Below are 24,273 nucleotides of genomic sequence, written 5' to 3'. Positions count from 1 at the left end.
GTTGGGGAGTTCCTGTCATGGCGCAGCAGAAACGAATCTGACTAGGAACCATGAGGTTGTGGGTTCAATTCCCCACCTTGCTCAGTGGGTTAAGGATACAGCATTGCCCTGAGCTGTGGTGTAGGTCACAGACGAGGCTCGGATCCTGTGTTGCTGTGCTTTTGGCGTAGGCTGGCGGCTACAGCTCTGATTTGACCCCTAGCCTGGGAACCTCAATATGCCACGAGTGCATCCCTAACAAGCAAAAAAAAAAAACAACAACAAAAAAGAAGTCCAAATGTCAGCAGGGTCAGTGCCCTAGAGGGCTGCAAGGGAGAGTCTGCTGCGTGCCCCTCCTCCAGCTCCTGGTGTTCTACAGGCTGTCTTTGGCATTTCCTGGCCTGCAGAACTCTCACCCCGCCCCCGTTCTCTGCCTTCGTCTTTGCATGACATTCTCCCTCTGTGCATGTCTGTCCAAATTCCTCCTTTCTACAAGGACACCAATTATATTGGATTGGGAGCCAGGTGACTCCAGTAGGACCCCATCCTAACTTAACTAATTACCTCTCCAAGGGCCCTATTACCAAATACGGTCACAGCCTCAGCTTAGGGTATTAACATATGACTTTGGGGGGAACATAGTTCAACCCATAACTGGCCCCCTGCATTTAGGGGCCCTGTCCACATGGTCCCCACTGGCGCCTCCAACTCTTCACCATTCAGTGTGATCCCAGTAGCGTTTAGGACTGTGCAAGGAGCAGGAAGGGGCCCTGGAAGTGGGCTCAGGTCCAGATTTGGCTCCTGTTCCCTTTGGAAGCTAAGGGAGGCCACCCCAGATGGAGGAGCTGTGGGTTCTGTGGAAGGAGCCCCAGGCAGGCAGTGAACACAGCAGGCTTCCCCTGTACACCAGATGCCAGGTCTCTGGCTGCAAGACCCTCCTCAGACCCCACATGATAGAGCATCCAGGGCTGAGCAGGCCCTGGGCTGTTTTGCACGAGGGGCTCTGATGAGGAACGGCTTGGTCCTACCCACTAATTCCCAATCACCTTTTGCTGTGGCAGGAAGTTCCTGGCACAGAGCTGACCCCTGAAAAATGCCTGCTGGGATGAGGATGTGCATTGGAAGTCAGCATCTCGCTGCAGCAAGGCTCAGAGACCTTGAGGGTCTCGCCCCTCCTCCTGAAACTCAGCAGCACCGCATTTAAAGTGATCCCCACCTACCCATTCACAGAACAGTTTTGAACATACCTGCTGCCAGTGGTTTGCTGATAAACCTGCTCTTTGGAAAAGAAAGGCCCTTATTTGTAGTCTCTGTCCATCTCCAGGGTGTAAACATCCCTACAAACCCAATATCAAGTTATCACTAGTTTAACACTGGGCTGACAAAAAAGTCCTGAATGTGGATTTCCTGCTGCGGCTCAGCAGTAATGAACTGACAGTATCCATGAGGATGCAGGTTCCATCCCTGGTCTTGCTTAGTGGGTTAAGGATCCAGCGTTGCCGTGAGCTGTGGTGTAGTTTGCAGACAAGGCTTGGATCCCACATTGCGTGGCTGTGGCATAGGCCAGCAGCTGCAGCTCCAATTCAACCCCTGGCCTGGGAACTTCCATATGCTGTGGGTGCGGCCCTAAAAAGCATAAAGAAATAAAAAGTTCTGAATGTTGAGCAACACTCCTCTGGCAAGTTGATGCAAGCCAGCTCTGCACAGCAAGACCTGGACCACCCAGTCTGCTGTGAGGATCAAATGATATCATAAACATAAACGTGTTTTGTTTTATTTTTTTTTTAACAATCTTAGTGCCTCTCTGGTTTTGGGGTTTGGGCTTTATTTATTTATTTTTCCTTTTTTGACTGCATCCATGGCACATGGAATTTCCTGGGCCAGGGATCAAATTTGAGCTGCGTCCGTGACCTACGGCACAGCTGGCAGGAATTCCAAACGTGTTTTTATTTACTGCAAATTGTGTTGGAAATTTTGAAAAATTATTATCGACAACTATCATCTCATTGAGCACCCATGAGCCAGGCACCTTGAAAGAAACTGGGGATCTTGCAATGAACCAGCGGGTGTGCGTCCTGTCCTCAGGATGCTCACGGTCTCCATGGAAACTGACATCAAGTGAAGGATTGTAGCAGATAATGGTGGAGTCGTGGTGGTGATCAGCGCCTCTAAAGAGAACTGAGACGTACTGAGCGAAGATGGGTGGCAGCAGAGCTAAAGCCCCAGGAGTTATGGGCCAGTGCCTGAGACACCCCCTGGGGCTCACTCCTCTGGGACAGGTGCAGCGTGAGAGTCTTTATGCCCCCAGTCTTGTCACTGCCCCTTCTCAGCCACCACTGGGAGTTGAGTCCTATCCAGAGCAAGGGTGGCTTCTGAGAAGCCAGCTGACTCAGGACCTCACTCCCATAAAAGTGCCACTGGAAGAACCAAGTGCCCTGTGTCTAGAGAGGATGGTGGTGGATTCACACACCACCAGGGGGCAGTATTCATTTCTAGAGCCAGGGCAGAACCTCCAAGTGAAGGCAGTGCTAAGGGACTGTGGGGTGGAAGTTTGGTACTGGCTGGTAGAAGGGTTGACTCTGGGGTTGGGACAGGCTCATCTCAAAAGCCTGGAAGGGAGTCTTTTTCATGGGTAGGGGGCATGCGTGCACTGTTCCAGATTCACATTCTTCTTTACCTCATTCCTCAGTTGGGGGTTGGCAGTTCTTAACTTTGACTGGAGATTGAGAAGTATCGGAAAAGGAATTCAACCCTAGTGGGGAAGAGGAATTTATCCATGAGCAGATACAGAAGAATGGAAGCATCTTAAGGCAGATGCCCGAGAACCAGAGCCTGAGTCAGGGATTTGGGTTACCTGTGATGTATTGAGGGAGGGCTCTTGGAAGAAATCTCTAAGTGCAAGAGGGAAAAGCCTGAGCAAGACTCTATTCTCAGATAAAGTTATGTCTGGGCTAGATCGAGGTGTGTGTCACGTTCTCCAAAGTTGTTCTGCTTTGAGGCAAGAAAACCAGAATTTCGGAGTTCCTGTTGTGGCTCAGCTGTAACAAACCCAGCTAGAATCCATGAGGATGTGGGTCTGATCCCTGGCCCCACTCAGTGGGCTCAGGATCTGGCGTGGCCATGGTGTAGGTTGCCAACTCGGCTTGGAGCCTGCATTGCTGTGGCTGTGGTGTGGGCCAGCAGCTGCAGCTCCAATTTGACCCCTAGCCTGGGTACGTCCATATGCTGCACGTGTGACCCTAAAAAGTAAAAAACAAACAAACAAACAATTTCTACGTCCATCCACAGTAACAGTCAGTAATCGTCCCTTCCCTTCCCTTCTAAGGAGATCTCTCTGGTAGCTCCTGGGGGAAGAGGTACCCAGAGCCTTGCACAAGCCTCTGAAGCCTCTGAGTCACAGGCTTAGCCTCCACGCTTCTGGCAGCTGAGAGATGTTACATCACCTTAAAAAGGGGATCTGAATGTGGCCCCAACAGCATCCACCACAGGGCTTATCATATGGAGGATGTGTTACATCTTCAGGTTGAGGGATAGCAAAAAGCTAATGGAATTGTCTCAAGTTCAAGAGCTAAAAGAACATTTCAGAAGCCCTTTGCTTGGCACACTCTAGCTCTGGGAGTCTGCTCAGAGCTATATAGAGAAAACCCAACCAGTGGGGAAACAGACATGCAGGTTGGGTTTGGAAATAGAGAACTATTATTTAGACTTTGAAGAGAGGGTAGTGAGTCAGGGAGAAGAAAAAGATCCATTTAGAAGCTGAGTTTTGTTCTTGTAGTTAAAACAGTAGCTGTGAGAAAGGATAAGTAAGAGGAAGGTGCACTTAAACCCATTAAATCATGTTTACTATGCATTTGAAAGATTGGGGGGCTGGGCTCCCTGTAGGAACTGGTTTGAAGATGTAAACTACACAGGTTTGGGAAAACAGAGCATGTGAAAATTTGAGGTGAGAGACTTAGGCTTCCAAGGTGCTAAAGTTCATGTGGGAGACAAAACAACCCTTTCCATAAAAGCTGATAATCCCATCTGTGGAAGATGCCCTGGGCTGCAGTGGTTGAAGGAGGTACCCAGTACCTCGGTGCATGCCTTCCTGGCTGGACCAGAGCAGGCAGTGGGGAAATGGAACTGAACCTTAAGGCTCAGTTCTGGAACCAGAGTTGTCAGTTCTCCTTCCAGAAACTGTCCAGGTCTCTCTAAGCCACCAGCAGGGAAATGGAACTGAATCTAGAGGCTCAATTCTAGAACCAGAGTGGTCAGTTCCCCTTCCAGAAGCTGTGTCCAGTTCCATCCCCTGCCCACAGATTCTCCTACCTAATTCTTCCCCGCCTCCCTCCATACACTCATTCACTTTGCTGTTTTGTTCTTGCCCACAGGCTCTGCCCCCACCAGACTTGCCAGCATGATCTGGCCCCTCCCTACCCTCCAGTCTCATCCAGGCTCCCCATCTGCTTTTTCACTCCACTCCAGCACACTGCTCCTCTTTCACATTCCTTCCGACCTCAAGACATTTGCTCATCTGTCCCATCTGCCAGAAAGTATCTGGCTTAACAGATAGACATCTTGTGATTGCAGCTGAAACCCCACCTTCTCAGAAAGACCATCCCAATGCCCAGTCTAATGTATATCCCCAAAATTTTCCATTCTTATTGTGCCATGAACTTTTTTTCATAGCATTCATCATGACTTGCAAATATACCTATTTTTTGTTTGCTTTCATGTGGAATGGCTGTCTCCCAGGTAGATTCTAAGTGAAGTTAGTGAAAGGATTATGCCTATTTTGAGCAGTGTGTCTCCAGATCCTAACAAACACTGGTGCTCAATAGTGTATGTTGAATGAACAAATAGATAAATGAATGGATCAATAGCTCGGTCAGTCAGTCAATGGATGGATCAATGGCTAGATGGATTGATGGATAGATGGAGGGCTACCAGGTCATCCTTCCATGGCCTCATTTTTTCAAATACAAGCCACTTGTCAAAATGTTCTCTTGGAAGGTAGGAGTAAAAGTGTGGTAGAGGTAGGGGTCAACTACATGATCTACAATCCCCACTAATGAAAAGACCATCCAGACTCTTGGTTGCCTATCATGACAGGGACCTCACTACTCCTCTAAGGAGCTCCTTTCACCATTGGACAGTTCAGTTGGAGAGAGCTTCAATATCATGGGTCCAAACTGGCTCCCTATTTTTTGTGCCATTCAGCCTTTGGGGGCACATCGATTCTGCCTGCCTTTTCTCCTTCCAGAAAATAAAATTTGCCTCTTCTGATTGCTCCTCGCTCTGCCCCAGTTAGGGTCCATCAGGTACTTGCCTGTCCACCCTCTTCCCATTGGAACTTCTCTGGCTGCCAAGAGGCAGCAGCCCTCCCATCTCTGGCACCAGCCTTCAAGGGAACACAGCTGGCTCTGCAGACTCCTGCTGGGTGTGCCCAAGTGGCAGTTAGAAAAATCAGCTTTGATTTGATTTGCAAACTGAGCCGAGTCATTGAGACAAAATAAATCCGGAAACCCATAAAGCCATTTGCAGAGTTGCTTTGCAGAAAGAAAGTCACAGTTTTAATCTAGTAAACACTTTCTAATGATCCCATTAAAACAAACCCCTCAGAGTAGGTGCTGAAAGCTGAACTCCAGAATAACGAAGCATGAGAAAAGGGCCCGATGTCACCAATCATTCCATGCTGCCTGGTGCTAGTGATGGACTAACACCATTGTCCCAAGGGCAACAGGCAAGAGATGTGGGCAATAGTCTTTTGTCAGTGTGGCTTCTTTTTGTAATGACTAAGCCTGAGGTAGAACAGTTCATCCAGCATTTTTTTCTTCTCTCTTCCTAATGGATTCTCACCCCTGCAGGGACAATAAATAGCCCTTCTCCAGTGAGAGGCCCTCATTTCAGAGATATAAGACTGGGGCCCAGAATGGGAGTGATGTGTCCATGGCTTTTTAAGCTACAAGAATAATCTGCCACAGGTGATGTGAGAAGCCAGGTGAGAGGTAGGAATTGCTGTTAATCAGACAGGAAGTGCCCACTGCCTGACCTCCCTACCCCCACTGAGCCAAGCTTCCTTGAGTGGTTGTCTGGAATAATTAATGAGGAATCAGAGACACCTATACTCAAATCCCATGTCCAAGACTTAGATGTTGGACCTTGGTCAAGTCACAGCTACTGTGAGTCTGTCCTGTCACTTGTAGGCCTGAGATCATCAGTTCTTTCCCCTGATTACTTTGGGACAATGCATATGAAAGGTCAAGAGCATCCCAGGTGCTACAGCTTAAGCTTGCTTCCTTCCTTCTTCTGGGTCTTCTTTGACATGAGACTTGGAGACCCAGGTCTGCTAAGCACACATCCTCTCTCTGCTTTTCTCCAAGGAAGAAAGCCCAAGCCTGAACTACAGTCGTTTCTCATATAGTTCTACAAATTGTAGAGTCCATTTATCCATGGATGCAGGCTAGATTCAAAGTACAGAAAATGCAAGGGGAAAGGAATGATGCTGGCCTTGGATTTTAGCCTTGAACCTCTCTGTCTATGGGTCATCATGTTTAGATGAGATCCTGCATAGCAACAATATATTTGCATTGACTGGATATATTTAACCTCTTCATCTGTAGGTCATCCTATTTAGATGAGATACTATACAGCAGTAATATATTTGCATTGACAAAGTGTAGGATTTTGCTCATACACTTGCTAACCTTTGACTATGACACCTTTCTGCCTCTCATCATGTGCCCAGAAATTTCAGGAGTAACCCACAACCACAGGATGCTCGAATCTAGCTGTGGTAGCTGGAAGTAGGGGCTATAATGAAGGATCGCTTGTGAGAGGCAAGCCTCTAGTGAGTGAGTCTATTGGGAAACTGTTGTTTATTGTTCAGTCCTGGGAAATCCTGCCAGAATTTCATTAAAAAAAATTTTTTTTTTGTCTTTTTAGGGCCAAACCTGCAGCATATGGAGGTTCCCAGGCTAGGGGTAAAATTAGAGCTGTAGCCACTGGCCTATGGCATAGCCACAGCAACATCAGATCCTTAACTCACTGAGCAAGGCCAGGGATCCAACCTGTGTCCTCATTTAATGCTAGTCAGATTAATTTCCACTGAGCCACAATGGGAACTCCCCTGCCAGACTTTCAGAGGAGAGAGCCCAGGGGTGTGTTTGGGGGTTGGGGCAGGGGAGGGCTGCTCCTCCCTAGCCAAGCCCAATGAGATGAATGAGATGAGATGAACATTCGGGGTCTCAGAATTATTTGAGTATAACAAGGTCTCTTTGATTTTTAGCCACTTCTGCTCTCACCCAGCATCGTCTAGATTCTAAAATGCTCATGGAACAATGTGGATATTCTTGAAGGTTATGAGACAAGATGTAGATGCAAAGATACCATAAAAGAACCTAAAGAAGACCTTTAAATATCTCAACCCTTTAGCATTTTTCTTGCTACAACAGCTGGTACATCTCTCTAGTCGTCTTTGTCCTTGTCCCACCTCCTACTCTAGATTTGCTCAAACCACCCACCTCCCAACACACATGCATACCTTCTTTGCACCCTACTCAGGAAAACAAAGCTCATGTGAAAGAGCCCAAGAAAAAAAGTCAAGACCAAAACGTGTCCTCCTGTAGAGTCCCAATTTATCCCTCTAAACTAGAAATGAGTATTATCTAGTTAAAACCTGAGAAACCCAAGTTGATTTCAGCTCAGATCTGATGTTCCAAAGTAGTTGCATCTTACCAAGGGAATAGTAAGCCTTTTTTGAAATTATGCTAATAATACATTTTTTATCATTTATTTATATATATATTTTTCTACCGTACAGCATGGTGACCCAGCTATACATACATGTATACATTCTTTTTTCTCACATTATGTGTTTCATAATAATTGACTAGACAGAGTTCCCAGTGCTACACAGCAGGATCTTATTGCTAATCCATCCCAAAGGGGTCAAGGGAAGGGGAAAAATGTGGTAGATGGGAGATAAGGGTTAGAAATAAAAAGGAAAGTAAGTTCCTTTGGAGCTTTTTCTAATAGGGTTTCAATGTAGTATTGAGTTTGTTAGCAAAAATTAAGCACCTGTTGTGTGCAAGACACAAGTCTGCATGATGACATGAGTCTACAGTGCAATGATAGAAGTAAAGGCTGGCATGTATCACACACTAAATAAATAGTGGCCATCATTATTACCCTTACTTAAGACATGTAGCTGTGTAAGCTCAGGTAGGTTAAATAAAGAGCTCAAGTTCCCTCAGAATTATAGCACAGATGTAACTCTAAAGCTCATGGCGATTCATGGCACCATTTTGAATCTTGTCAATACCACAGATGGTGAAATTCTCTGAGCCACTGTCAAGATCCTCTGTCTCATTTCTATTAAGCCCTTCCCATGCCTCTTTTCTAATAATAGTTGATAATAGAACCTTTAGGATGTGATGGGTCTTTAGCCTGTTTTCAGCAATATCCAAGCTAAGTCATGGGATCTGAAGCAAAAGGTGAGGTACTCAAGGAGACCTCAGCTTTCTTTACCTCCACAATGCGCTGAAGCTAATAAATCAAGAAAATAATTTGTCTTCACGTTTATCTGATCCAATGACATCCTTAGCCTATCAGCATCTCTTTGCACTCAACATTTGTTGCTTTAGAAGGGGAAAACAGGGAGTTCCTATCATGGCTCAGTGGAAATGAATCCAACTAGCATCCATGAGGATACAGTTTGATCCCTGGCCTCACTCAGTGGGTTAAGGATCTAGCATTGCCATGAGCTGTGGCGTAGGTCACAGACACAGCTTGGATCCCACGTTGCTGTGGCTGTGGCATAGGCTAGCAGCTGTAGCTCTGATTTGACCCCAGCCTGGGAACTTCCATTCACAGGGTCTCAATGTTTTGTGGGGTTGGGGTTTTTTTTTTTTGCCCTTTTTGTTTTTTTCAGGGCTGCATCCATGGTATATGGAGGTTCCAAGGCTAGGGGTCTAATCGGGCCTACAACTGCTGACCTTATATGCCACAGTCACAGCAACTTCAGGTCTAAGCCTCATCTGGGACCTGCACCACAGCTCATGGCAATGCTGGATCCTTAACCCACTGAGCAAGGCCAGGGATTGAACCCGCAACCTCATGGTTCCTAGTCAGATTCATTTCCTCTGCACCATGACGGGAAATCCAAGGTCTCAGTGTCTTTGATAATGGCTGACATATATACATATGAACAGGCCCTGGGAGCTATGAAGAGAGAAGGATCATGAATCCTCCAGTAAAAAAGACATACAGTGTGTGTGGGGGAGAGGGAGGATGATATAAGAGAAAACAAGGGACTTCCACCTTTTCTTCTGCTGTATTAGTCAGGATAGGCTAGGCCTTGCTGCAACAACAAGTTAATACCTAAATCTCAGTGGCTTAATGTCACAGAGGTTTCTTTGTTGTTATGTCATCTAGAATATAAGTAGTCCCAAGGGACCCCATAGCCAGAGGAGAATAAGCATGGAGGTAGTTACTTGGATCTTACATATCTCACTTGGAAATGATTGATGCCACTTCCATTTATGTGGCCTTGACGAGACTGAGGTTCATCAATACGCCTAAGGAGAGATGGGCCAATCATCTCTAGCACTATCTATAGAAAGAGCTCCTTTCTTATTTCTACTTCCTTTGGTGTCCTGCTGAGACCTATGATCTATCACTTTACTTCTGCTGCTCTGCCCACTGAAAAAATGTTTCCCCATCCCAGCACCAGTCCAGATACACCTCTGTTCCTACCCCTTATAGCTGAGCATGCCTGCTAAACAGAGTTATAGCCATAGATGGTAGTGTGTGGGTGCTCCTCTGAGCCTGCCAACTGAGCTAAGGCTTTGATTGGTTTTCATTTAATCTTTGAAAGAACTTCATGAGATACTTCTTCTTATCCCCATTTAATAGGGAGAGAAATTGAAACTCAGAAATATGTGTAATTTTCCAAGTGACACAGCTAGTAAGTGAAAAACATTAAACCAGAACTTCATTATCCATTCAGTTTTAATAAACTTTTACTGAGTGCACCTTAGTATTGATAAGTGGCCCCTCATCTCCTAGAAGTTAAGTACTTAGTCTTTGGATTTAGACAGTGTTTTTTCAGGCTGGAAAAGGTACTTAATTGCTCTGTGTCTCAGTTTCCCCATTTATAAAACAATGACAACACCACTTTACTTCACAAGGCTCGTGTAAGAATTTCATGAGCTAATGCACATCCACTGCTTGGTGCCATGCCTGACTAATAATAATAAGCATTTAGCATGTTGTAACTAGTGGGAGAGCCAACAAATTGCAATTGTATCCATACACCATGATAAGGGCTATGACGAAGGTAAATTCAGGAGGCTGTGGGAGCACAGAGAAGAGAAACACAAGTCAGTTTAGGGTGTGTATTCTCAGGTCGGTGGTCACTGAGACCAAGTTTGGAAAGAAGAGTGGCTGCATATTTCTCTAAAGACAATTATCATATTGAACAAGGTTAGAGAGTAAGATAGTGAGGTCTCCTGAACTAAGAAAGAAGCATGTGCAGATCAGTGGAGACCAGAGAGGTGGCCACCGAACTTGAATGGGACAAGGCAAGGGAACCATGGCTAGAATGCCAGTGTGACCAGAGATGATGCTGAAGGGCTAAACAAACCAGGACACCAAGAACTCATTAGCCCCGTGGCATATGTAGGACATTGTCCTAAGGCAGTGGGAGTCATTGGGGGTGCTTAAGCAGGCTGTGTTTGTCACGAAGGTCACTCTAATTACAGCTTAGCAAATGGACCAGAGAAGGGAGACAGGCAAGGATAAGGCTGGAGTGTGGAAGATCAGGTAGGAGGCTGCCGAAGAGGCCAGATGGGAACAGATGAGTCACCTCTTCTCTCCAGCTTCCATGTCTTTTTCTGACATGCAAGACCAACAGTCTTTTTCTTGCCCACCTCAGAACGTTGGGGGGAATTTCATGAAAATGTCTGTCTAAAACAGGCATTGGCAAACTTTTCTGTAAAGGGCCAGATAGTACATATTTTCAGTTTTTCAGGCCATAGGATCTCCATCACAATTACTCAACATTTTCACTGCAGCACAAAAGCAGCCATAGATAATGCATATAAAATGACCACAGCTGTTTCCCAATAAAACTTTATTTATGGACACTGAAGTTTGAATTTTATATAATGTTCATGTGTCACAAAATACTACTCTTTTTTTTTTTTTTTCCAGCCATGAAAAATTGTAAAAACCATTCTGTGCTGGTGAGCACACAGGAGACACTCGTGGGGTGGCCAGATTTGGCCTACCAGCCGTAGTTTTCTGGCCTTGAACTTAGAATGTGGTTTGAAAATAGTCAAGTTCCCCATACTTTTGAGGAAGGAGTATTATGATTACTGTTGACTGTTGGTTACATTTTATAGTATTTCATGGCTGTGGATAAAGCTTGCCCTTCTTGTGAATTGTTGAAATTATGTATTTCCTGTTTATCCATTGGTCTGGATGTCCTACTCCTTGCTCCATTTTATTTTATTTTTTTCCTTTTTTTGGCTACCCTGAGGCATATAGAGTGGCCAAGCCAGGGATCAGATCTGAGCCGCAGTTTTGACCTGTGCGGCACTTGCAGCAATACCAGATCCCCAATCCACTGTGCCAGTCTGGGGGTCAAACCTGTGTCCCAGAACTCCAGAGACACCGCTGAGTGCCAGTGCCACACCCTTGTGCTACAGCAGGAACTCCCTCGCTCCTTTTTGTGTAAGGACTTTATATGCTTTTGTTGATGAATCATTAGAGAAACATGCAGCCTTTGATCAAGCATAGGACACTTTCCTGCTTTGTGTACCATTTTCTTTACAGAGGCAAGCAGTGTGTTTGAAAGGCCAGGAACAGTAAAGTTGTACAAACCAGAGTTTGACTAACTGCCTATGCAGTTCATAGTTCTGTGACCTTGAGCAAGTTATATCTGTTTTCCGATTCATCCTTCCTTCCCTCCTTCCTTCATTCATTTATTGCACAGGTGTTCCTGAGTGCCTGCTATGGGCCAGCTACAGTGCAAGGCCACAGCAGGGCACTCGTAAATGAGACACAGTGACTGCCTTCAAGGAGACTCAGAATTGAGGGGGAGGCAGCCACTTACAGTGCAGTGAGATTACTGCTTTGAGAAGGAAAGACTAGGGTGTTATGAGAAGGCACAGGAGGGGCATCTCACCCATATATAGTGAGACTCCCTTCAGAGAAGCGGTTCTGAACTAACACCTGGCAGATGAACAGTTGTCGTCAAGGTCAAGAGGCAAGAAGTGGATATTTCCACACCTAGTGACCAGCCTACCAACAAGAAGGTGGCTGTTGATGATGAAAGGAGTTTGTCATGCTAGAGGCAGAGCACAGTGCGCCTGGTGGGAGAGGGGAGAGGCTGGAGGGACAGGCAGGGAAGTCATCATTGATGGCTTATGAACTGAGTGAACGGGTTTGACGTTTACCTGAGCTCAATGGGATCACTGATGCATTGCAACTGAAGGATGGCGGATGGATTGAAAGGGAACCAGACTGGAGGCAGGGGACACCAGTGGGGATCTGCTTCAAATGATCCAATGGAAACAGGAGGGTGGCTTGAATGGAGTAGCAATGAAATTGGAGAGAAGGGGGAAGCTTCCAGAACTTTTTTGGAATAGAATTAATAAGGCATGCCCAGGGATGGGAAGCGAGAGGTCGGTAAAGAGGAGAGGAAAAGGATGATGCCCAGGTCTTTAGAGGGAGTGGCTACACGGTGGTGGCACCATGACAAGATGCCTGGGTGGAAAGATAATGGGCTCATTTATAATAATACTGACCTTTCTGGTTGTTCTTCGTCTTAAAAATATTCTAAGTGAGGTACCTGGCAGAGTCCCTGGCATGTCGTGGGTGCTCGATAAATGGTGACTCTTATTCCTATTTCATTTTTTAAAAAGTCTATTTCAGGCCCTGTTTTGTTAGATCATGATGTAGTGTGAGCTCTTCAGAGCCATGAGATTGACGTTTTGTTCACCGTACCGCACGTGTTCATGTGTGTTTCTTTCTCTCCTTCTCTTCTGCATGCTGCCTGGGGACTGGCTTCCTTGTGGTCAGCACCAATGGGCAGCGCCCGGGTGACCCCGGGGACTCCACTCTGCCTCCTCACCACAGGTGATCACCAGAGCCCTGGGAGGGCGGGAGGGGAGCGAGAGTAGCCGGTGCTGAGTGGGCCCTCCAGGCCTCCAGGTGCTCCAGAGAAGAACCGGCAGCCCCCCGACCCACCCAGCCATCCTTCCATCCCTCCCTGCCTCCCTCCCTGCCTCCCTCCATCCATCCATCCATCCATCTGCACATCCATTCACCCATTCCACTAATGCTTATAAAGTACCTACTATGTGCCAGGCACTGTTCTAGGCACTGAGTCTACAATGATGAGCAATGACGAGCAATTATAAGAAAACATTATCCCTATGCCTTGAGGAGAGGGAAAAGAGCCATTAGTCAAAAAAAGAGGTGGGGGGAGTTCGCATCGTGGTTCAGTGGTAATGAACCCAACTAGTATCCATGAGGATGTGGGTTCGATTTCTGGCCTCGTTCAGTGGGTTAAGGGTCCAGCATTACTGCAAGTTATGGTGTGGGTCACAGATACAGCTCAGATCCAGTGTGGCTGTGGCTGTGGCATAGGCCAGCAGCTGTAGCTCTGCTTTGACCCCTGGCCAGGGAACTTCCATGTGCCTCAGGTGCGGCCATAAAAAAAAAAAATTATTCATGGATGAATATTCTTAAAAGACAGCAAGTAAGGGAGACAGGAGAGAGCAGGGAAAGGGGAAAAGGAAAGGTGTAGGGATTGTGTTAGCTGAGCCCACAGAGGGCTCTGGAGTGTGGGCTGTGTCACTTAGGAGCCCCCACTTTGAGGCAAGGGGCCCAGCATCTGTACCACCATATCAGTCAGCCATCGCCTGTATCCTGGGGACGTATCTTCCCTTTACCTGGTGACAGTCATGCAGGGCAGGAGGCACCAGCCCAGGAAAGGAGACCTGGGATGAGCCTTCACAGCCAGTTCTGTCCCTGCCTTTGACCCTGCCATCAACCCCTATAGCCCAGGGCATCACCGCTGACACCCTAGGATTGTCATCTCAGCCACTCCCTAGTAATGTGACCTTAAGGAAGTTACATAGCTTTATTTCATCTACAAAGCAAATTGTTACACCTGTGGCAGGGTCATGATCAAGTTTACCTTAGGTGACCCTGAAGAGTACCCTGCTCATTAGCAGGGCATACTAGGCCTTCACCAGATGCCAGTGCCCTGTCCCATCCTATGAGAGGTTCCCAGCCTCTCTTCCATCCGGGGAGGAGGCAGGTGTGGCTGGATGCATGATGACAGTGCGAGGGGCAGGTCTCTTGCCAGGCGCCCACACCCAATTTACAGAGAAACAACCCAAATCTTACAGAGCCTGAGTGGCTCCATTTCCACTGGGCCATTGTTCTCTGGGCTCTCTTTCAAGTCAGCAGACCCATAATGTTTTCTTTAAACAGAACCAATCCCACATCAGGCACATTTGTTTTACCTCTTGCCTTCTGAGGTATCTGAATGTTCCCTCACTGACAGGTTAATGTCATTGCGTTCCATTTATTTCCACGCCTTTCCCAGCCTCACTTGATGGGTGAGGCACCTGTGAGTGTTTCTCTCGGAGCAGGCTGTCCCTTTCAAAAGGTGTTTTTGTTAATGCTCATCCCGCGGTTGCAATAACGGCTGATGTGAATAATAATTACTGCCCAGGTCTGAGTGATGGGGATATTTGACTGGAAGCACAAGCAGCCTCTTTTTGCATCAGGATCAACTCAGAGGACCGTGAACCCTGGTTGTGGAGCAGGGGCAGGCTGCCTCTCAGAGTGAGTGGAGGCTGAGTTCAAGCCTCGGCTCAGCCGCTTTCTAGCCAGCTGATCCTGGACAAGTCCCAGCTTTTCTCTGGGCTTCACTCTCTTCATGGGGATAGGCGGGGAGGGCAGCACCCCTGGCCAGAGTTAATGGTGAGAACCAAGAGTTATCATTCCCACTAGCTCTTCAGGTCTTTCAGACCTACTGGCCTTTTCCTTTAAGGACTTCATGCTCTAGGGTAAGGTTTCTCCACCTTGGCACTAGTGACATTTGGGGACAGAAAATTCTTAGTTGTGGGAGGCTCTCCTATGCATTGTAGGACGTTTAGCAAATCCCCAGCCATTAGGGGCCCATTAGATGCTGAGAGCACTTCATCCCCCAACTAGGACAACAAACTGTATCTCCAGACATGGCCCCATGGTCCCTGGGAGCAAGGGCACCCCCTGTTACCTCCAGAATTTCAGTGTCCAATAGAAATAGAATCTCAGGAGTTTGTGGCTCAGTGGTTAACGAACTGGACTAGGAACCATGAAAATGCAGGTTCGATCCCTGGCCTCGCTCAGTGGGTCAAGGAACCAGCATTGCCATGATCTGTGTTATAGGTTGCAGACATGGCTTGGATCCAGCATTGCTGTGGCTGTGGTGTAAGCTGGCAGCTATAGTTCCAATTCAACCCCTAGCCTGGGAACTTTCACATGCTGCAAGTGCGGCCCTAAAGAGCAAAAAAAAAAAAAAAAAAAAAAAAAGAGAGAGAGAGAAAAGAAAAGAAATAGAATCTCAGTCATGTACGTAATTCTCTGCTAGAGTCACATTTTAAAAAGTAAAAAGTAACAGATGAAATGAGGTTTTTTTTTTTCTTTTTATGGCTGCACCTGTGGCACATGAAAGTTCCCAGGCTAGGGGTTGAATCGGAGCTGTAGCTGCTGGCCTACACCACAGCCACAGCAATGCCAGATCATAGCCACATCTGCAACCAATACCACAGCTTGCAGCAGCACCAGATTCTTAACCCACTGAGCAAGGCCAGGGATCAAACCTGCATCCTCTTGGATACTAGTCAGGTCTTAACCTGCTGAGCCACAATAAGAACTCCACTTTTAATTTTATTTGACCCAATGTCTACAATATATTATCATATATTATAATTATATATTAAATATTATATTAACACATAAATCAGTTTTTAAAATTGCTAATGGAAGATGTTACATTCTTTTTTTAGCACTCTTTGAAATCTTGTGTGAATTTTACACGTGCAGCACTTCTCAATTCAGATGCTAAATTTTAACCAGTTAGAAATGACATATAGTCCTATGAAGATAATCATTGTGTTTAACAAGTAAATATACATCCCACTGCTTCAGGGTAACATTTCAATTAGGTGAGATAAAATAAATTTGAGGAGTTCTCACTGTAGTTCAGCGGAAACGAATCCTACTAGTATCCATGAGGATGGGGGTTCAATCCCTGGCCTTACTTGGTAGGTTGGGGATCTGGCGTTGCCGTGAGCTGTGATGTAGGTCACAGACGTGGCTCAGATCCCACGTTGCTGTGTCTGTGGTATAGGCTGGCAGCTGCAGCTCCAGTGTGGCCCCTGGCCTGGGAACTTCCGTATGTCATGGGTGCGGCCCTAAAAAAGCAAAAAAATAAAAATAAAAAATAAATAAAAATTTGAAAATTCAGTTCCTCCATCACACTGGACACATTTCCAGGGCCCACGTGTAGCTTAGTGGCTATCACCTTGGACAGCACAGATGGAGAGCCAAAAATGTCTTGACCATCTTTGGGCCTAGTTGGTGAACAGAAGTATAATGCACAGAGTGTAGAGGCCCAGAAAATGTTCAGTTCTCTTGATTCCATCTTGATCCCCCTCCCCAGGGGACATGTGACCATGTCTGGAAGTGCATTTGGTTGTCACAACTGGGTAGGAGGGGTTATTGGCATCTAGAGGATAGAGTCCTTCCATCGACAAAAATAAGGTAAAACCTCTATGGCCAGGGTTGGATGTTTTTCTATGGTGGGTTGACTGGAGGCTGCAGGGGACAAATGACAAGCTATTGAACATTTCACCTGAAGCACTGAGTGGACCCCAGACCCACCAACAGCAGAGAGTGCCTCTTCTCTGCACCCCCTGCAGTAGCTCAGACAGGCCTCCAGGGGGAGCTGTGGGACACTAGCCCTAATAGCATGCTGGCAGCATCCAGTCGGGAGAGCAGAATGAATGCAGGGAGGTCAGCCAGGCAGCCCTGTTCTGGCCCCAACCTCCGTGCTGACCCAGATTTAGTGCCTTGCCCATGCTCAATGCCCATTTTCAATCCTCTCCAAGAAGGAAGGCTTTGGCGAGGTCTTTCTGGGAGCCCCGGCTCTGTACCTTAAAACTGGGGGACTCTGGCAAATCACTCAGCCTTCCTGAGCCTCGGTTTCCTCATCTGTGAAATAAGTGTGAGCCCTGCACGGCCAGGCTCAGCCATGGCGAGGGGAGGCAGAGAACAATGATGCATTTCCAGCACAGCTCCTGGCTTCAAGGGAGTGTCAGATATGCTCCACTCTACCATCCCTATCCTTCCTTGGCACCTCATGTTAAAACTCTCTGTTGTTTTCCTGGCAATTCCTTAAATCAGGGCCTTGTCCCAGTGACAGAATTGAGGCCCAAATACTCTCTCTGAGATTGCTTTGCAGCTAAGTACCTCTAAAGCCACTTTCCCAGGGATGTCTTGTAAATCTTGGGTCCAGGTAGAAAGGGTATGAGCCTTCGGGACAGGGCTTGGTGGCTGAAAGCAGAGAGAGAGAAGCACCCTGGGAAGTGAGCAACCCTTCCAGGGAGGCTGTGCCTTCTGGCAGGGGTTGACAATATGGTGTGAGACCAGGAGCCAAAGGCAGGAGAAGCAGATGAAATTCTCCAGAAAGGCTTAAACCTGAACACCCAGCGTGATGGGGCTGTGCTTGGCAGAAAGAGGTGGAAGGCAGGCAATGGGAGTGCAGCCTGCCAGGTTGGCTGGAGAGAAGTGACAGCTCTAGGAGACAGTGGCATCAGGGGTGTCCAAAGTGATGATGAAAAGAATAGTAAAATAGCAAATAAGCATAATGTACTTCTTAACATCCCATGGAGGGTGCGGAGGGTTTCACATCATGAATGTACTGAAACTTCCAACAACTCTACTATGTGGGGTACCATTATCATTCTCCTTTTACATATAAGGAAACTGTATTATATCGATCAGGAAACTGAGGCTCCAGTGATTGAAACTCATACAGCTCTGGAATTCCCATTGTGGCTCAGCAGGTGAAGAACCCAGCTAGTGTCCATGAGGTTCAATTCCTGGCCTCATTCAGTGGGTTAAGGATCTGATGTTGCCACAAGCCATGGTGTCTGTTGTAGATGTGGCCCAGATCTGGCGTTGCTGTGACAATGGTGTAGGCTAGCACCTGCAGCTCTGATTCAACTCCTAGCCTGGGAATTTCTATATGCCATGGGTATAGCCCTAAAAAGACAAAAAAAAAAAAAAAAAAAAAAAGGGGGAAGGGAGGGAGGGAGGGAGGGAGAAAGAAAATAACACAACTCAGAAATGATGAAACAGGATTTGAACCCAGGTCTCCAGGAAGCCTGTAATCTTACCTGCTATACTCTATGCCCTTGGCCCATATTAGTGAGTGCCTATTATGTGCCAGGAACCCAGAACTACCATGGTTCCGGACTGTGCCTCAAAAACTACATAGTGTACCAGCTGTGGGACTTTGAGCCCCAGGGAACTTACACAGTTTGTCCCATTTCCTCATCTACAACATTCAGATACTAATAAATTATTAGTATAGTTGTTGAGAAGAATACATGAGAAATGCACTTAGACTTGTGCTGTCATTATTATCCTAAACCCACTTTACAGATGTGGAAACTGAGTCCAGAGAGGAAGGAAGAAGCACACTGGCCAGTGGTGACATTTAGGCAGATGGCTGGGCCAGAACTGTGGTTCCCGAGAAACATGAGGCAGGGTGGGCCTGAGGGGTAAGAATCCAGCAGATCCCTGAGCCTGAGGCACCTAAGTGCCCAGCAGGATTCACAAATCAGGGCTCATTAAGGAATTGGGATATGCAAAGTAGGGGCAGGGCACAGCAGCATGGTGGTGACCGCAGCTGCAGAGATGATCCAAAGCAAGAGCAGGATGGAGAATGAGGCCATGCAATCCTGAAGTCCTCTTGACCTGGGCATCCTCCACTTCCCCTGGACCAAGGCTTCTGTTGGTCCCAGAGTGCAGTCCAGGGCTATTCCTGCAGACAAGGAGCAGGGACCACAGCTGGAGGTCAGGGAGGCAGGTGACAGTCAGAGCCAGGTGGTCCCTGCAGACCCTCCTCAGTTCTTCCGTTTGGCTGCTCAGGTGGCTGCAGGCAGACTCTCCAGAGTGGGGAAGGAGTCTCATACTTAGTCAAGTGCACCAGAATGTCACCTTCGTCAATAGTCTTACAATAGGTGTTCACAGCCTGACAGGCACAAGGCTCTTAGTTCATCATCTTGGCTGCCAGCTCTTGTTACTAGTCTCCCAATAGAATCAATAGACAGTGCAGAAGAGGAAGGCATCTTTCTGGGGTGTCCCAACCCCTACGGGGTGCTCAGCAGATGAATGTTTATGTGTTCTGTAAAGCAAGCATCTGAACACAGAGCATGTCTGACTGAGGCTCTCACTATATCTTTTGCTTTCTTGGGACAGGCTCCTGAGACCAAGGAGAAATCAGTCTCCAATCTTCTCTCCAAACTGCCATGAAATTGGTCTCCAACCTCTCCAAACTGCCAGTGTCAACCTTGACCTCTCTCTCCCATCCTCAGTATTCAGTTAGTTACTCCAACTGACCAGTACTGCCTCCAAATCTCTCTTGAACCCCTCCCTTCTTCCTCACTGCTGCTGCTCTGTTTGAGATTCATAGTCTTGGTCAGATTTGTCTCCCTGCTGTCACTCTATCATCCAAACTGGTCTCCCTATCACCATGGTACCTTCTAGGGTATGCTCTGCTAAAGCCAAGTGACCACCCCAAAAGAAGATTAAAATGCTCCCAAGGCTCCCTTAGTGCTCTGGGACAATTAGCCTAAATCAAAGACTCTTGACTCTCTAGTCAGTGTCCTTTCTCCATCTTCCCCACTTTATTTCCTCCTTGTGCCCAATGCCACCCTCACCCTGGTTATATACACAGGACCTGCCTTCTCACATTCTGTTCCATTTGTGGGATGCTCTCTCCCTCCATGGCCCACCTGACTCACCCTCTGGGGTCAAATTCAGACAGCAGAGTCTTTGCAAAGCCTTCCCAGATCCCCGCTATCTCAGGCTGCATCTAAAGAAGATGGTCAGCTGGCCAGGCCAGTGGGCACAAAGGACCCCCCTCAGCCCTAAGTGAGGGTTCCTCTCAAACAGGGCACACATCCTTGTTACAAGCACATGTCTTGGAGCTGTTTGGTTTCTGTCACCTCTGACCCTGTGCCCAGCACATACACAGTGGTCGTTCACCTGGCCCCATGCACAAGTGGACCAATAAATGAGCAGATAGTTAGCACTGATGGAGAATGTGCCAGACATGGTGTGCCACCTCCCCCACCCCCGTCTCCATCTGTGATGATTCAAGCACATCACAGGGCTCATCATCTACCACTTTGTTAGGTTTATTGAGCATCACCGAGCACTAGTTTTCAATCTACTATTTGAACTCCATGCAGCCCCATCTACCAAGCTTCCGGAGACTGATTCTCCAGGTCTTTGAATAGTCTTTCCCCAAATCTGCTGGTCCAGCCCTGAGAATGCAGCCTGAGCCCACATGGTGCTGGCCCAGGAGAGGTGGGGCTGGGGTGGGGTGGGCAGCAAGCCGGGGCATCCCAGGAGAGACCTTTCCCGGGACTCTGCCTGTGTCTGTGTGAGCAAGAACAGACCCCGCACACAGTCTGAACCTCATCTTCTTCCCTCGTTCATCTTCTAATAGCAGAGCTGCTTTTCTAGCCGTCCTTTGGGGAGGGGGGAGAGAGATCAACTTTTAGTAGAGAACACAGCAATTCAATGTTTCTGCTTCCCAAAGCCAAGGGGCAGAGGCTAGAAGAAAGCAAACATGTTCATGGTGGATTTGGCTGGGATCTCAACAATCGATGCGTCTCCCGCTGCTGGTTTTATTACCCTCACTCAGCTGTGTTGCACTAATCTGAATTCCGTGCTGCATGTTCCCACTGATCCCGCTCATGCTTTCACTAATCCCTCCTATAGATTTCCCGCTCCCTCCCACGAGCCTTCTCTCCTTTCCAGGTGCCCTGATTCATGCTGTAAGCTTCATGCTCCGGAGGCATGATCTGGGCAGAGCTGCCCCGGCCGAGCAAATCCTTGCTTGCTCTTCCTCCCTGTTCCTGCCCCTTTGGGGCATGTACTGTGATCACCCCCTAGGGGATCAATAGGGCTGAAATCAGTTGGAAATAATTGGATTAGGTTTCTTTCTTTCTTTTTTTCTTTTTAAAGCTGCACCTAAGGCATATGGAAGTTCCCAGGCTAGGGGTTGAATTGGAACTGCAGCTGCCAGCCTATGCCCTAGCCATAGCAATGCCAGATCCAAGCCACATCTGTGACCTACACTGCAGCTCACGGCAGTGTCCGATCCTTAACCCACTGAGTGGGGCCAGGGATCAAATCCACATCCTCGTGGATACTAGTTGGGTTTGTAACCCACTGAGCCACAATGGAAACTCCCTGGATTAGGTTTCTGAGTAAGAGTTTTAGGGGCCCCTGGGCCTCTGGTACATCTTGCTGTGCTGTTCAGAGCAAGAAAAGCAGGACATACTGTCCTTCTGAAAGCCACCTGTTCTGCTCAGCCCTTTAGCTAGCAGGAGTCTCCCACCCCTCTTCCCATCTGCTCTCCACTTGGCCTTGAGCCCTTTAGTGTTTGACTGACTTAGCGAAATGATAGGCGCTCCTGCCTACTTGCAGTGCAGCTCCAGGCTGCTTGTATCATGACTCACCTGGGTTATGGATTGAATGGCGTCCCTTGAAAAGATATGTTCAAGCAGCACTAACCCCCAGTTCCTGTGAAGGTGATCTTGTTTAGAAAGAAGGTCTTTGCAGATAGATTCATGAAGACAAAGTCCTGAAGGTGGACCTAAATCCAGTATGACTGGTGTCTTTGGGAAAAGAGGAAAATATCAGGTGAAGACAGAGACCCATAAGGAGAAGGGCCATGTGACGGCAGAGGTGGAGATAGAATGATGCACCCACAGGCCAAGGAGTGCCAAGGGTTGCCATCCAGCACCCAAAGCTGGGAAGAGCCCAAGAAGAATTCCACTTAGTCTCAGAGGGAGCATGGCCCTGCCAGCACTACAAACTTCTAGCCTCAAAATTTCTGTTTTTTCAAGCCACCCGGGTTGTGGTCATTGATTAGAGCCCTAGGAAACTAATACACTTGGAAGTGCAGTGATCGCGAGCACTGGGAAGTGGGGAGGGGTCCACCTTCTATAGCAGAACTGTGCCTTCACCGTGAATGGACCTCAGGGAGACCGAGACCAAGAGCTGCCAGAGAATCTCAGCAAATTCATCCCATAGACTCTCTTTGGCCCCCCCTGTCCCCAGTGCGGGTCTCTGTGTTGGTTGGCCGCATTCTGCATCTGGTGCACAGCTGGTCTCTGCTCTGTGGCTCTGAACCTCCCCTTTCTGGTCTCTGCCTCCTGCATTTGAGGAATCTTAGCATCTGCTGCTGGCCACGCCCTGGCCTTGGCCTCTGCCTCACCAAGCAAGCTGTTCTCGCTGTCCAGCCACCGTTTGACTTGCAGGCCATCCCTTTGTGCTCATGTCCATACTGACTGCTCCCGAGAAGGCTTCCCTTGTTCTACAGCTGCCCAGGACGGCTCTGAACTCCGTGGGAAGAAGTAACAGTCCATTCGGTGTGACAGTTTGCTCTCTCACGCTGGCTGCCTGAGAAAGTCTAAAGGGACTATCACTTTGCCGCAGGGCATCCGGCAGAGTGTGTGTTCTCCTCTCTTGCATCTGCTCTTCAGACTAAATCCTTAATCCCCAATGCGGGCTCTGGTGTACCTCTCTCCCGCAGCTAAGCGGCTTTGAGCCCCCTGGGCTCCAGGCTCAATGCACAAGTTCTGCAGGCAGGGAGCCAGGACTGTCTGCAGGGAGGGAGCCAGGATTGTTGCACCGAGCTGGCCCAGCCTCCTCATCCTCATCAGCAGGACAGGCCTCTGGACCACAGGGAGCCAGGGAAGATGGGGAGGAGGCCGTGGGTGGTCTCTGGGATGTCCAGGGTGTGTCCCACACCACTGATGACATATGAAATCGAGTGTGCAGTCTAGTCATAAGTGCTCTTCTCTGTATTTCATCTGTGTTAGCACCCATCGCACTGAGCTTTGACTTTCAGCTTCTCTCTCCCACTGCGTGCTGATTTCTCAGACAGCAAGATGCTTTCCTACTCACTCCACATGTCCGGCACATTGCTGTACCCACTGTCATCGTTATGGTCCCAGCACCACTCACATCAGGCAACGTCTGGAACTTTTCCACTGTGGCCAGCGGTTGAACAGGTCTAGTCCCTTTGGAGGTCACTTAGCTTTGTCCAGTTCTGTGACCATGGGTGAAATTTTATTTCTGGCCAAGGTCCAAGCACAGCTTTAAGCGTTGGCTGACCTCTCACCATGGGTGCAGACTGACCAATAGACATTCCTAAACCCCAGCCATGGGCTGGCTCCTGGTCCCTCCTTCCATTTTTGACCCCAACTTCAGCCACATCCCAATTTTTAAAAATTTTTCATTATAGTTGATTTACAATGTTCTGTCAATTTCTCCTGTTCAGCAAAATGACCCAACCATACATATATATATACATTATTTCTCTCACATTATCTTCCATCACAAATGACTAGATATAGTTCCCTGTGCTATATCTTTAACCCTAACTAGCCTGACACCTAAGCTAGTTTACACAGTGCACCCATCTCTGGCTTCTTACTGTCACCCCCAGCTCTAGCCATCCCATATGGTCCTAGTGTGGTCATAGGCTGGGGTCCAGCACTCATACTCTAGGCCTTCCTTGAGTGCAAGAGGGAGCAGCTAGGTGGCTAGACCAGGAGGAAGAAAGAAAGGACTTTGAGACCACCAGTGGTAAAGCCCTTGAAAGGGCATGCCTTCCAAGAGATCTGTCAGTAATGACAAGGGCTGGCATCAGTTGGGCATGGCTGCTGTTAGGTCTATGAAGCTGAATTCCAAATGCATATAAAATTCTGAGAATAAAGGAGTTTACATGCACCCAGAAGAGATTCACCATAAGGATCTTATATAGCCACTTTCCTACCTTGTGTAACATGACTGCATTAGAATTTGACCTACACAGAGCATCTGCTGTGTCAGACAAGGCCCGCTTAGAAACACAGATTCCAGAGACACACAGGACCAAGCAGAATCGGCACTTGAGGAACAATGTATTTGAGTAGCCGAAGTGCTTTCAAATAATCA

General features: G+C 47.7%; 1 protein-coding gene across 13 annotated transcripts in view; it reads left to right on the top strand.

The window, feature by feature from the left end:
- Positions 1-24,273, top strand: part of PTPRT (protein tyrosine phosphatase, receptor type T) — a 1,163,284-nt gene that overhangs the window by 956,398 nt on the left and 182,613 nt on the right. For 6 of the 13 annotated variants that reach the window (XM_021078122.1, XM_021078112.1, XM_021078117.1 and 3 more), the window contains exon 14: positions 13,045-13,101. The exons of the other annotated variants lie outside the window; for them this stretch is intronic. In XM_021078122.1, the coding sequence (XP_020933781.1) occupies positions 13,045-13,101 (57 nt within the window). The remainder of the gene's footprint in view (positions 1-13,044; positions 13,102-24,273) is intronic. 13 annotated transcript variants of the gene reach the window in all.

The sequence above is a fragment of the Sus scrofa genome, chromosome 17 (assembly GCF_000003025.6).
Source record: "Sus scrofa isolate TJ Tabasco breed Duroc chromosome 17, Sscrofa11.1, whole genome shotgun sequence".
In the NCBI taxonomy this organism is placed as follows: domain Eukaryota; kingdom Metazoa; phylum Chordata; class Mammalia; order Artiodactyla; family Suidae; genus Sus; species Sus scrofa.
This window is presented reverse-complemented; position numbering and strand designations above follow the sequence as displayed.